This window comes from Sitophilus oryzae, unplaced genomic scaffold, assembly GCF_002938485.1.
Source record: "Sitophilus oryzae breed Bouriz unplaced genomic scaffold, Soryzae_2.0 scaffold_85_pilon_pilon, whole genome shotgun sequence".
NCBI lineage: Eukaryota > Metazoa > Arthropoda > Insecta > Coleoptera > Curculionidae > Sitophilus > Sitophilus oryzae.
This window is the reverse complement of record NW_022147483.1, coordinates 672,617-686,180: the sequence shown is the minus strand read 5'-3', so window position 1 is coordinate 686,180 and position 13,564 is coordinate 672,617. Positions and strand designations below refer to the sequence as shown.

The 13,564-nt window shown below is 31.2% G+C and overlaps 2 protein-coding genes across 2 annotated transcripts; both read left to right on the top strand.

The window, feature by feature from the left end:
- The first annotated feature begins 8,694 nt into the window (after positions 1–8,694).
- Positions 8,695–9,288, top strand: LOC115890185 (protein atonal-like). Its single transcript, XM_030910348.1, has one exon. The coding sequence runs from the start codon at positions 8,695–8,697 to the stop codon at positions 9,286–9,288; it is 594 nt and encodes a 197-aa protein (XP_030766208.1).
- A 139-nt stretch (positions 9,289–9,427) lies between these two features.
- On the top strand, positions 9,428–9,892 carry LOC115890184 (basic helix-loop-helix transcription factor amos-like). Its single transcript, XM_030910347.1, has one exon. It carries the CDS (start codon positions 9,428–9,430, stop codon positions 9,890–9,892), a length of 465 nt encoding a protein of 154 aa, XP_030766207.1.
- The last annotated feature ends 3,672 nt before the right edge of the window (positions 9,893–13,564 follow it).

Sequence of the window (13,564 nt, the reverse complement as noted above, 5' to 3'; positions counted from 1 at the left end):
ATTGATTTATCGATTTGTTGATTCGTCTGTCTCTCTAAATGTAATAATTTATTGATTTATTGATTTATTGATTTATCGACCTTATTTATTTATCGATTTATTGATTTATTCATCTACTACTATATGATTTATTGATATATTACTTGTCTGTCTTTATGTGTTTCATTGATATATTGATTTATTGATTTATTGATTTATTGATTTATTGATTTATTGATTTTATTGATTTATTGATTTATTGATTTATTGATTTATTGATTTATTGATTTATTGATTTATTGATTTATTGATTTTATTGATTTATTGATTTATTGATTTATTGATTTATTGATTTATTGATTTATTGATTTTATTGATTTATTGATTTATTGATTTATTGATTTATTGATTTATTGATTTATTGATTTATTGATTTATTGATTTTATTGATTTATTGATTTATTGATTTATTGATTTATTGATTTATTGATTTATTGATTTATTGATTTATTGATTTATTGATTTATTGATTTATTGATTTATTGATTTATTGATTTATTGGTTTTATTGATTTTTATTGATTTATTGATTTATTGATTTATTGATTTATTGATTTATTGATTTATTGATTTATTGATTTATTGATTTATTGATTTATTGATTTATTGATTTATTGATTTATTGATTTATTGATTTATTGATTTATTGATTTATTGATTTATTGATTTATTGATTTATTGATTTATTGATTTATTGATTTATTGATTTTATTGATTTATTGATTTATTGATTTATTGATTTATTGATTTATTGATTTATTGATTTATTGATTTATTGATTTATTGATTTATTGATTTATTGATTTATTGATTTATTGATTTATTGATTTATTGATTTATTGATTTATTGATTTATTGATTTATTGATTTTATTGATTTATTGATTTATTGATTTATTGATTTATTGATTTATTGATTTATTGATTTATTGATTTATTGATTCATTGATTTATTGATTTATTGATTTATTGATTTATCGATTTATCGATTTATCGATTTATTGATTTATTGATTTATCGATTTGTCGATATATCGATATATCGATATGTCGATATGTCGATTTATTGATTTATTGATTTATTGATTTATTGATTTATTGATTTATTGATTTATTGATTTATGGATTTATCGATTTATCGATTTATCGATTTATCGATTTATCGATTTACCGATTTACCGATTTATCGATTTATCGATTTATCGATTTATCGATTTATCGATTTATCGATTTATCGATTTATCGATTTATCGATTTATCGATTTATCGATTTATCGATTTAACGATTAGTCTGCCTCCATGTGTAATGATTTATTGATTTATCGATTTATCGATTTAACGATTAGTGTGCCTCCATGTGTAATGATTTATCGATTTATCGATTTATCGATTTATCGATTTATCGATTTATCGATTTATCGATTTATTGATTTATTATTTTTATTACTTATTGATTTATCGATTTGTTAATTCGTCTGTCTCTATGTGTAATAATTTATTGATTTATTACTTATTGATTTATTGATTTAGTACTTATAGATTTATCGATTTATTGATTCGTCTGTCTCTATGTGTAATGATTTATTGATATATTACTTATTGATTTATCGATTTATTGATTTATTGATTCGTCTGTCTCTAAGTGTAATGATTTATTAATTTATTGATTCTTCTGTCTGAGAACTAACCTCCGTAAAACCGTCTAAGATACTGGCTCTTGTCAAAGCAACAATAGATCTACGATTATATTAATTAAATCAATATTGAATAAATAGAAGCTTTACCCAGAAACAAATCGATCCACTCTGTATATCTCCAGCAGCAGCATCGTTTAAAAAATATTTCTGTAGCTATATACCGAGTCCGTTTTTCTGAAATACCGTTGAAATTGACACATAAATATTCCTCCGAGAGAGATACTGAAACAGTTCATTTGATAATAATTAATATACTATTTAAAGTCGCATTTTTTTCCTTCTCTTTTGGAATCGGGAGAAAATGATGATTTTACGAGGTAATTTCAAATTAAATGTTATTGAGAGACGGAACATGCGGTTAACTATATAGGTAAACCGATAAAGGATTGATTAACATTAAAATATACATGTTTACAGCTATTAAATATCTACTAAATGCTATGGGGGAATATTAAGTCTAAAATTATAAAATAATAAAATACCTGTAGTACACGTGATGGTCTTAAATTAAATGAAAATCGTAAAATGGCCTATCTATAAAGCTTAATTGCTAAATATACTGTTTTTATACTATTTTTTTAAGTATCATGTTAATTTGGCAGTGTTTCAAATAAGTATTTTCTTTCTTCTAAATGTATTCTACTACCTAATGTTGCCACATTATCAAGATATTATGTTTTTTTTAACAAAAATTAAAAAAAAAAATTTTTTTGCGAAAGATATCAAATTTTCAATTTTTTTGGCAAAATAAATCTCATAGACACATGTTTCTGGAGTGAAAAATCTAAAAATATTTGCACTTATTTAAGACTCACTCTGTATACGACACCGTATACCTTCGTTCAACAGAATATTTCCTTAGATGTTTATATTTTCCGATAAGTATACAGGAAAATCCGGAATCTATACTTTAAACGATTTTATTAAACCGTAGAGAGCTAATTTCTGTAAGATTCAATTTGCCAAATGGATTTTTCTCAGTCGATTAAGTGAAACCGCAGTTTTGAGTAGCAGAAGAAGCGATTTTCGACCTAATTTAGTTCGAACCTGATTGAGTTCGTTTAATAGTAACGAGGGGCTGTCAAATCGAAGCGCTATAATAATATATTTCGGCTTTGTACAGAGAGATTTCAAGTTTTTTTTTGCATTGGATTTTAGTAATAAAGTGATCTATAAAGAATATTGGTATAAAGTTTGTTAGAAAAAGATATTAATTTGATTTCTCGGCACAAAATTCCGCCACCCTAAAATTTTGACTAAGTTTGATGTTTCATACCTTTTGAACTTGGAATCCGATTTTTATGATTATAGTATTAGTATACAGGGTTGTTCACCACATACGACACGGAGTATTGTAGCTAAACGATTAGATTTTTACAAATTGTAAGTTTTGAGTTCGTTGAAGGACTATTAGAGCTACAATTTAAAAATATTTTTACAAGATACAGAGTGTCCCAAATAAATAAAAAATATCAAAGTTGTATTTTTTTAAATGGAACACCCTGTATATTATTACATTTTTAGTTTCTACGATTAAAATAAAGGTAAATTTAATTAAGGTTTATTGCACTTAAACCTTACCGTTTTTGAAATATTTTCAATTTTGTGAAATTGCAGTATAAATTTTAAGGCTTCATTTCCCCGAGGGTATCAAAATTTTTAATACTAAATATTTACTGAAGTTTATTTATTGATCAGTTATTGTGTTGCATTAATAAAAATTATACTACCTTATACAGAGTGTCTAAAAATTTATTTTAAATAATTACTAGCTTTAAACGGCAATAACTTGTTTAATCTAAATGGAACACCCTGTATATTTTATGAGAATCAGATGCACAATTTAATTGTCTATCAAATTGCATTATACCATTTTTTACTTATCCCTTCAAGTTTTCATAGAAAATGCATTTTCTTATAATTTAGACCTCATTTATCAATATACCCATGGAATATTGACATTTTAGATTGTTTTTAAAACAACAAATCTACAAAATGTACAGGCTAGTCATATTATCGTTTTTAGTAAAACGGTAATATTACTAGCCCATTTATATGCAAAAGAAAACTATTTAAAATTTAAAAAGTGTATACCTTTAATTAAATATACCACCAGTATTTCTGCCCAAATACTAATTAATTACATACTTAATTGTGTTCGTTAATAAATTATTCTAAATAAATGTGGATTTGAATCAGAAATCAATATAATAATAAGTTATGAAAATGAACGTCTCTGTTGTTATAAATAAGCATTTGTCAAAAAGTGAAATAACATTTTTAAGATGTTAGTTTTTTTACCACACTATCTAATACACATACATAATTCAGTTTTTTAGTATTTGAAGCAATTATTATTAATCAACGCAAACAGTCAATTAATGTAGTTTGAATACTGGAAACATATTAATTGGTCCTCTTTAATAAACATTTAAACAGTTTTTTTTATTTTTTAATGAAATAAACGAACTATATCCACAATATCAGTATCTGTACTCTTTAAAAATTAGGTACATCTTTAAAAATAATTTAAAATGTCAGTATTCCATGGGTATATTGATAAATACGTTCTAAATTACAATAAAATGCATTTTCTACGGAAACTTGAAGAGACAGGTAAAAATGGTATAATACAGTTTGATAGTCAATTAAATTGTGCATCTGATTCTTATAAAATATACAGGGTGTTCCATTTAAATTAAACAAGTTATTGCCGGTTACAGCTAATAATTATTTAAATTAAATATTGAGACACTCTGTATAAGATAGTAAAATTTTTATTATTGCAACACAATAACTGATCAATAAATAAACTTCAGTAAATATTTAGTATTAAAAACTTTGATACCCTCGGAGAAATGAAGCCTTAAAATTTATACTGCAATTTCACAAAATTGCAAATATTTCAAAAACGGTAAGGTTTAAGTGCAATAAACCTTAATTAAATTTACCTTTATTTTAATCGTAGAAACTAAAAATGTAATAATATACAGGGTGTTCCATTTAAAAAAATAAAACTTTGATATTTTTTTATTTATTTGGGACACTCTGTATCTTGTAAAAATATTTTTAAATTGTAGCTCTAATAGTCCTTCAACGAACCCCAAACTTACAATTTGTAAAAATCTCATCGTTTAGCTACAATACTCCGTGTCGTATGTGGTGAACAACCCTGTATAGATAAATTTGTTGGCATTATTTTTTATTAAGTCTCCAAATTTTGAAACAAAACAAAAATGAGACAAAAATGTCGCAGAAATGTGCGTGGATGAAATGGATGTGTTGCGATTTTGTCGTAAAACATGAATGTTTCTGTCTTATTATTGTTTTGTCTGCGTATTCTGGACCCGGCATTACATGTCGCAGTATTTCCGGCAAAGTACTGCCCCTTAATATCGAGATAAAAAAAGACAAAACAATGTCAACAGTAGAAGACAGGTGTCGTACCTGTCGATTTAAATTCCGATAAACCCTATTCAAACACTTCTGCTCTACACTGAAAGAAAGGAACCAATATTTGTCTTGAAATACGCATGTACGAATTAATTACAGTTCAAACAGAGAACCCACTGAATTATGTTTATGCATCTGCGCGTCATCTGCAGCCCAGATACGGAATTAGCCTGAAAGAACCACTTAAAGCGGATGAAATGGAATTGCAGTACTCCATCTATCATGCCGGTACTTGGCACGGTAGGCAAGTACGTTCTCGATGATCTCGAGTGGGTCTAAAAATGGATTGGCTTCAAATGACGTTCACCAATCAAATACTAAGTCAGATAGTTTTGATCTATACTATATATTTATGCTGATGATAATATACATACCGGGTGTTGCATCGTCGAGCGGGACATAGGAAATCCCATGTAAATTTTAATGGGGTCAATTATTGGCTTCCCTAATTATTTTAGAGAATAATTTTATTTAGGTTTATTGAAGAGCACTAAAACCCACATTCAAAAGAATAACTTTAGATATTTTTGATTAGCCCGTTTACGAGTTATCGCCGATTTCTTTTTAAATATTTCTCCTTTCTTATGGCCCTGTATTTACTTATGAGCACCAGTCAAGGTAAAAGATAACTGTCAAATGAATTTGTCATTTCAGAAATTGATCTATTTAGTGCTTTATTATTATTGAAAACTCATTCCTACATCGGAAATCTTGAAGATTATGAAAAAAAAATGAGAAATTAATATGAATTAAACTAAAATAATGTAATCAATTACAAGGTTAATTATAGTATTATTACAATATTCAATAACTTATTAATTTAGGTACTATTAAATTGTTAGAACTTTAGGATTTAAGAAGATGTTCAAATATTCGTCCATCGACTGCTAGACAATAATCCAGGCGTCAAATGAAGTTGTCATTTCAGAAATTTACCTATTTAGTGCTTTATTATTATTATTAAAACCCATACCTACATCGAAAATATTAGCTATGAATTACACTACCGAAGAAAAAATATTGATGATTAAATGGTATTATCAAGGAAATAGTTATCGAAAGGTGTCGGACATGTTTGCTGCTCTGTATCCGAATAGACCGATACCTGGAAAATCTACAATCGCAAAAAATATCCAGAGATTTGAGACCAAAGGTACCCTAATAAATAACTGCAGATGTGAAGCAAGGCAGGAACAAAGAGAAGATGCAAGAAATGATACCGACTTGAAAGTTTTATTGTGTGTGGAAGAGAACGATGGAAAGATCAGCACAAGGAAACTTGAGGGTGAAATAGGAATAGATCACACTACAGCGTTTCGAATTTTGAAACGACATAAATACTATTCCTTCAAATATGAGAAGCACCCAGACCTACGAGATAGGGACGGAATACGGCTGCAGGCGTTTTGTTTTGATATGATGGAAAGAGGATAGGGAATTTTTAAAAAACATATGTTTCACTGACGAATGCACGTTTACCTTAAATAATGAACCCAATGTTCAAAATTATCGATATTCGGACACAATATTATTGGGCCATTATTTCTTACGCGAAATTTAAATGCAGAATATTATTTGGAACTACTCGAAAATCATATTTTACCTGCTTTACATGATGCCGCTAGGGAAAATGGCTGCCCGGCACATAGTACCCTGGCTGTTCGGGAATATTTAGACAATAGTTTTAACGAAAAGGTTACTGGCCTAAATCATACAGTAAATTGGCCGGCAAGGTCTCCTGATATTTCGCCAAATGATTTCTTTCTCTGGGCCATTTAAAAAACAGGATATACAAGGATAAAAATACCCAAATCTAGACGAGTTAAAAAATGCTATTTCTGCCGAATGCAATAGAATTTCAGTTTACCAACTAGCGAATGTAAGAAGAGAATGTTATGATCGCCTGGATTATTGTCTAGCAGTCGACGGAGGAATATTTGAACATCTTCTTAAATCCTAAAGTTCTAACAATTTAATTGTACCTAAATTAATATGTTATTGAATATTGTAATAATATTATAATTAACCTTGTAATTGATTACATTATTTTACTTTAATTCATATTAATTTGTATTTATAAATACATCTTCAAGATTTCCGATGTAGGAATGAGTTTTCAATAATAAGAAAGCACTAAATAGATAAATTTCTGAAATGACAACTTCATTTGACAGTTATCTTTTACCTTGACTGGTGCTCATAAGTAAATACAGGGCCATAAGAAAGGAGAAATATTTAAAAAGAAATCGACGATAACTCGTAAACGAGCTAATCAAAAATATTTAAAGTTATTCTTTTAAATGTGGGTTTTAGTGCTCTTCAATAAACCTAAATAGAATTATTCTCTAAAATAATTAGGGAAGCCAATAATTGACCCAATTAAAATTTACATGAGATTTCCTATGTCCCGTCCGACGATGCAACATCCGGTATAGGCAGAGCTGCAAGCTCACAGAAAATTGAAGGGTGTATTCCGTTGCTTACCTTGGTTATGGTTTTATCATGGTTTTATGTTCCGTTTCTATTCGGGTTCTTATTACGGAACACGGTTCCTGAAAAATTCGGTTATAACTGTCACCAAACTAACCAGCGCGAGAAGGCTGGTTGTTCTGGTTTTATTCGTCAATCAATGTCATTTATGTGACAGAAATCAAACAAATATTGGAAGTTCGAGTGAAATTCTCATTTAATTTCTAAAATTTGTAATAATATTTTGTATTTACATCCAAAAGCAATAATGGAGGTAGGCAGTAAAGGTAAATAAATTTCATTAACTAAATAGAATTACTTTTTAGGACCATTTAAACTTATCATGCAGCCATTTTTCCTTAAAGTCAAGAACATTTAAAGAAAACACGAAATACAAGACAACAAATAATCGTGAATGTTTTGTAAGCTCTAAAAATATAAATATTGATTAGACTTGTTTATTTATTATTGATCTGTTTTAATATTGGACCTGCAAATCTTCACTTGAGCTGTCTAACGAGTTTAACAGTTTATTAATAAAGTATTTTTCAATATTAAACTCCATTGAAAAGAAGAAGCAAACGTAAAAGCAGAGAATAGGTACATTAAAAATGCATAAAAGATAAATTTTATAATAGAGGTATTGAAATTTAGGAAACGTTATCTCTACTCATACAACAACACCCTGTATTCAAGCAATAAAATTTCGTTAGTATGACTACGACTGTTAAAAAATGGCGAAATTTCACGAAAAGCTAGTCGAAAACCAAGCGGAAGACAAGAGTACGTTCGCTTCCTCGTCCGAAACCAATATAGCGCGCGAAAATCTCGGCCGCCCCATCCCACCTTGTTTCCCCCTTTCTTTTGGCGACCGCATCTCCGCGACGTATCCGCGACCTTCCTCCACGGCCGACGCCGCCGCTATCTCCAGTCCGAGCCGCTTTCACGAGCCGCGCGGTCATCCACGAGCCACCGCGACCGCGAGCCTTCTCTTCCCCGATGTGGACATGTTGCAGCGTCCGCGAAACCGTCCCACAGCATGTACAAGGCGACCAGTGACTACCGCCGCGCTACGTCTTCGTCGGACGGGTGCCCCTCGCCCCGGATTTCATCCCCTGAAAGTCACTACGCGCTGACCAGCCCACTGTCCACCGCTTCAGACCCTGGGATGTCCTCCCAGCCTTACACACCGAACTACTTCGACCCCAAGAACTCACATCACACTTGGGGCAGCCACCACGACTTCTACGGTGAGAATAATAACGTCTACAAGTACTCGAACAGCTCCAGATATGAATCTGGGTCGGGAAGATCTTCTGGGAGCTTCAGGTCAACCCAGGAAGACTTCTACAAGGCTGGACTGGAGTCGAAGTACTTGACAAATAAAAACAAGACTTTGGATAAGAAAAATGTCAATTCTGCAGCTCCTGTTGGTGTGGAAGTGATGAAAAAACGTAGACTAGCTGCTAACGCTCGTGAAAGACGAAGAATGAACAGTTTGAATGATGCTTTCGATAGGTTAAGGGACGTGGTGCCTAGTTTGGGAAATGACAGGAAGTTGAGCAAGTTTGAGACGTTACAAATGGCACAAACTTACATAGCTGCCCTTCACGAACTTTTACAGAGGGATTAGGTCTAAACAATGAAGAAATCTAGTTCAAACAGGTACTTACTTAATTCAAATCATCCAAGCATGTTCTTCTCCAAAAATATCGTCTCTCAAAAATTGCTAGACTCTGACCAGTTCACTACCAACAGCTTCAAACCTTGATATGTCTTCTCAAGCCAATACACCAAACTATTTAGACACTAAGAACTCACACTACACTTGGAGCAGTCACCATGACGTCTACGGGGAGAATTATAACGTCTACAAGTACTCCAATACTTCTAGATATGAATCTGGATCAGGAAGATCTTCTGGGAGCTTCAGATCGACCCAGGAAGACTTCTACAAAGCTGGATTGGAATCAAAGTACTTGGCAAGCAAAAACAAGACTACGGATAAGAAAACTGTCAATTCTGCAGCTCCTGTTGGTGTGGAAGTGATGAAAAAACGTAGGCTAGCTGCAAACGCTCGTGAAAGACGAAAAATGAACAGTTTGAATGATGCTTTCGATAGGTTAAGGGACGTGGTGCCTAGTTTGGAAAATGACAGGAAGCTGAGCAAGTTCGAGACGTTACAAATGGCACAGACTTACATTGCTGCTCTTCACGAACTTCTGCAAAGGGATTAGGAATAAACAATAAATGAATCTAGTTCAAACAGGTACCTGTTTAATTCAAATCATCCAAGCATGTTCTTCTCCAAAAATACCATCTTCCTAAAGATACTAGAGACTGACTAGTCCACTACCTAGCAGCTTCAAACCTTGGGATGATTTCTCAAGCCAATACATCAAACTATTTAGACATTAAAAACTCACACCACGCTTGGAGCAGTCACCAGGACTTCTACCGCGACAACAACAACGTCTACAAGTACTCCAATGCTTCTAGATATCAATCTGGGTTAGGAAGTTCTTCTGGGAGCTTCAGATCAACCCGAGTAGACTTCTAAAAAGGTGGATTGGAATCCAAGTACCTAACAAGTAAAAAATAAAAATGTAGATAAGAAATCTAAGGATTCTGCTGGTATCTTTTGGCGTGGAGTTGATCAAAAAAATATAAATTGGCTGTTAATGGACTTGATAGAAGTTGAATGAAGAGTATAACTCCCCAAAAGCATAGATTCTTGTAATTTGGACAATGACAAGAATCTAAACAAGTTCAAGACATTATAAATGGGACAGACTTCACATAGATGCCTTTCACAAGCTGTTGCAGAGGGATTAGGGATAAACACTGACGATAAAAGACATATCTCAATCAGGTACCTACTGAATTCCAGTAAAATAGATAATATATATATATTTTAAAGACATCTTTCTTATAAATCACGATTCAAAATTTTAAATTACATGTTTTTACTTTAAATCACAGGGTATTCCAGAAATAATGACAAAAAGTTCATTCAAATTATTTTAGTTTAGAGCATCTTTGAAAATTCAGATATTAAATGAAGAAAATTATTAAATAACCTACAAGATTTTTACTGTGGAATCTGAATTTTAAAATTGTTATTGTCAGTAACTGTGTCTCAAAATTGATTTTGTTTTGCTCTACAAATCAAAGGATAACTGTGATTGTCACATCGAATGATTTGTAAGCTAAAGAAATTTAAAACTATTCCTATAATTTGTTTTAACTTCTGTCAGTATTTTGATGCATAATATAACAACTGACGCTGAGACTGTTTTAACTGAATCTTAAAGAAATTCAGTTCAAACAGTTTTCAGAAATGTTTGTTGTGTTTTCCTTTAAATAATAGACGAAAATCTATTTTTTTACATTAAAATTTCAGAAAATAAGGTGTAAATTGACATCAAATATTTTTCGATATCGTTGTGAAGAATTTCGGTGATAAACATAGTAACTTGGAACTGAAATGGTTATTTCTCCGCGTCTTCTGTGACATTGTTTTTATTTCATCGCATAGTATACAGGGTGGCCCGAACTGTATTCCGGAAACTTCGGCAGCATATTCTGCAGATAAAATTATTTTTTTAAATTAATCGTATTTTTTTCTGCGAAAAAATGATGATAAAACAGTTTCTGTTGAACTTTTGGCATAAAAAGATTTTTAACTGCAGAATAATATGGCACCGAAGTAACCGATAAAATAAAGTTATCAATTACAAGGTTAATTATAGTATTATTACAATATTCATTAACTTATTAATTTAGGTACTATTAAATTGTTAGAACTTTAGGATTTAAGAAGATGTTCAAATATTCCTCCATCGTCTGCTAGACAATAACCCAGGCGATCATAAAATTCTCTTCTTACATTCGCTAGTTGGTAATGACTGAAATTCTATTACATTCGGCAGAAATAGCATTTTTTAACTCGTCTAGATTTGGGTATTTTTTATCCTTGTATATCCTGTTTTTTAAATGGCCCCAGAGAAAGAAATCATTTGGCGAAATATCAGGAGACCTTGCTGGCCAATTTACTGTATGATTTAGGCCAATAACGTTTCCGTTAAAACTATTGTCTAAATATTTCCGAACAGCCAGGGTACTATGTGCCGGGCAGCCATCCATTTGGTACCAAACTTCCTGATTTTCCCTAGAGGCATCATGTAAAGCAGGTAAAATATGATTTTTGAGAAATAATGGCACGATAATATTGTGTCCGAATATCCCTGCCCAAACATTTACTTTCTGTGGATATTGCGTCCTTGTTTCGACAAACCAGTGTTGGTTTTCTTTGTTCCAATATCGATAATTTTGAACATTGGGTTCATTATTTAAGGTAAACGTGCATTCGTCAGTGAAACATATGTTTTTTTAAAAATTCCCTATCCGTGTTTGCTCTTTCCATCATATCAAAACAAAACGCCTGCCGCCGTATTTCGTCCCCATCTCGTAGCTCTTGGTGCTTTTCATATTTGAAGGAATAGTATTTATGTCGTTTCAAAATTCGAAACGCTGTAGTGTGATCTGTTCCTATTTCATCCTCAAGTTTCCTTGTGCTGATCTTTCCATCGTTCTCTTCCACGCACAATAAAACTTCCAAGTCGGTATCATTTCTTGCATCTTCTCTTTGTTCCTGCCTTACTTCACATCTGCAGTTATTTATTAGGGTACCTTTGGTCTCAAATCTCTGGATACTCCTTGCGATTGTAGATTTTCCAGGTATCGGTCTATTCGGATACAGAGCAGCAAACATGTCCGACACCTTTTGATAACTATTTCCTTGATAATTGACCATTTAATCATCAATACTTTTTCTTCGGTAGTGTAATTCATGACTAATATTTTCGATGTAGGTATGAGTTTTTAATACATTTCTGAAATTTGACAGTTATCTTTTATCTTGACTGGTGCTCATAAGTAAATACAGGGCCATAAGAAAGGAGAAATATTTAAAAAGAAATCGGCGATAACTCGTAAACGGGCTGATCAAAAATATCTAATTTTATTATATTGAATGTGGGTTTTAGTGCTCTTCAATAAACCTAAATAGAATTATTCTCTAAAATAATTAGGGAAGCCAATAATTGACCCCATTAAAATTTACATGGGATTTCCTATGTCCCGCTCGACGATGCAACACCCGGTATAGTTTTAAATTTCTTAATGATTTTTCTCAGATGTATAATTTAAAGTATCTCTCTTTTAAAATGCATAGTTTATTGTTTTTCTGTGGACATTTTAATGGATGTAGACAGCGATATGTTTTTTAGTAAACTGTGTCAACTTTGGAATAAAGTAACAAAATCGTAGACCGTTTGTTAACAGTTCTTCGACGTTAAAAATTATAAATATCTCTCTCTGAGGCGCTTTATCATAACTTTCACAAACCGTTTTCTTCTCAACACCTACAGACACACCAATTCGACAGTTTTCGTTTTTAAAACGTTGAAAAAGACACATTTTACATGAATTTTTCATAGTACTTTTCGAAAATATTAACAATAAAACTGTTTTTTATTTAAATTTTCATTTTTACAGTTATGTATATGTTTAAAAAATACGTTTTTTATTCACACGTCACAAAAGTATTGATTTTTGCGACGCGAATGACAATATAAAAAATTATTTTAATTTTATATGCCTATTATGGCAAAATAAAATTACACTAAATCACCACAATACACCAAAACACTTTTACTTTTACACTGGACGCGCGTTTCGCTAACCATGTTAGCATCATCAGCAGATGATTATAAACTAAAGTACAATCTACAAGTTGAGCGTTTATATACTCGCCCAGTAGGTACCGAGTGGGCGTTCCAAACACCAAAGGTTCCAACCCTCAACTGTAATTGCCTATTATGCCCTTTTTGAGTCACATCTTCGTT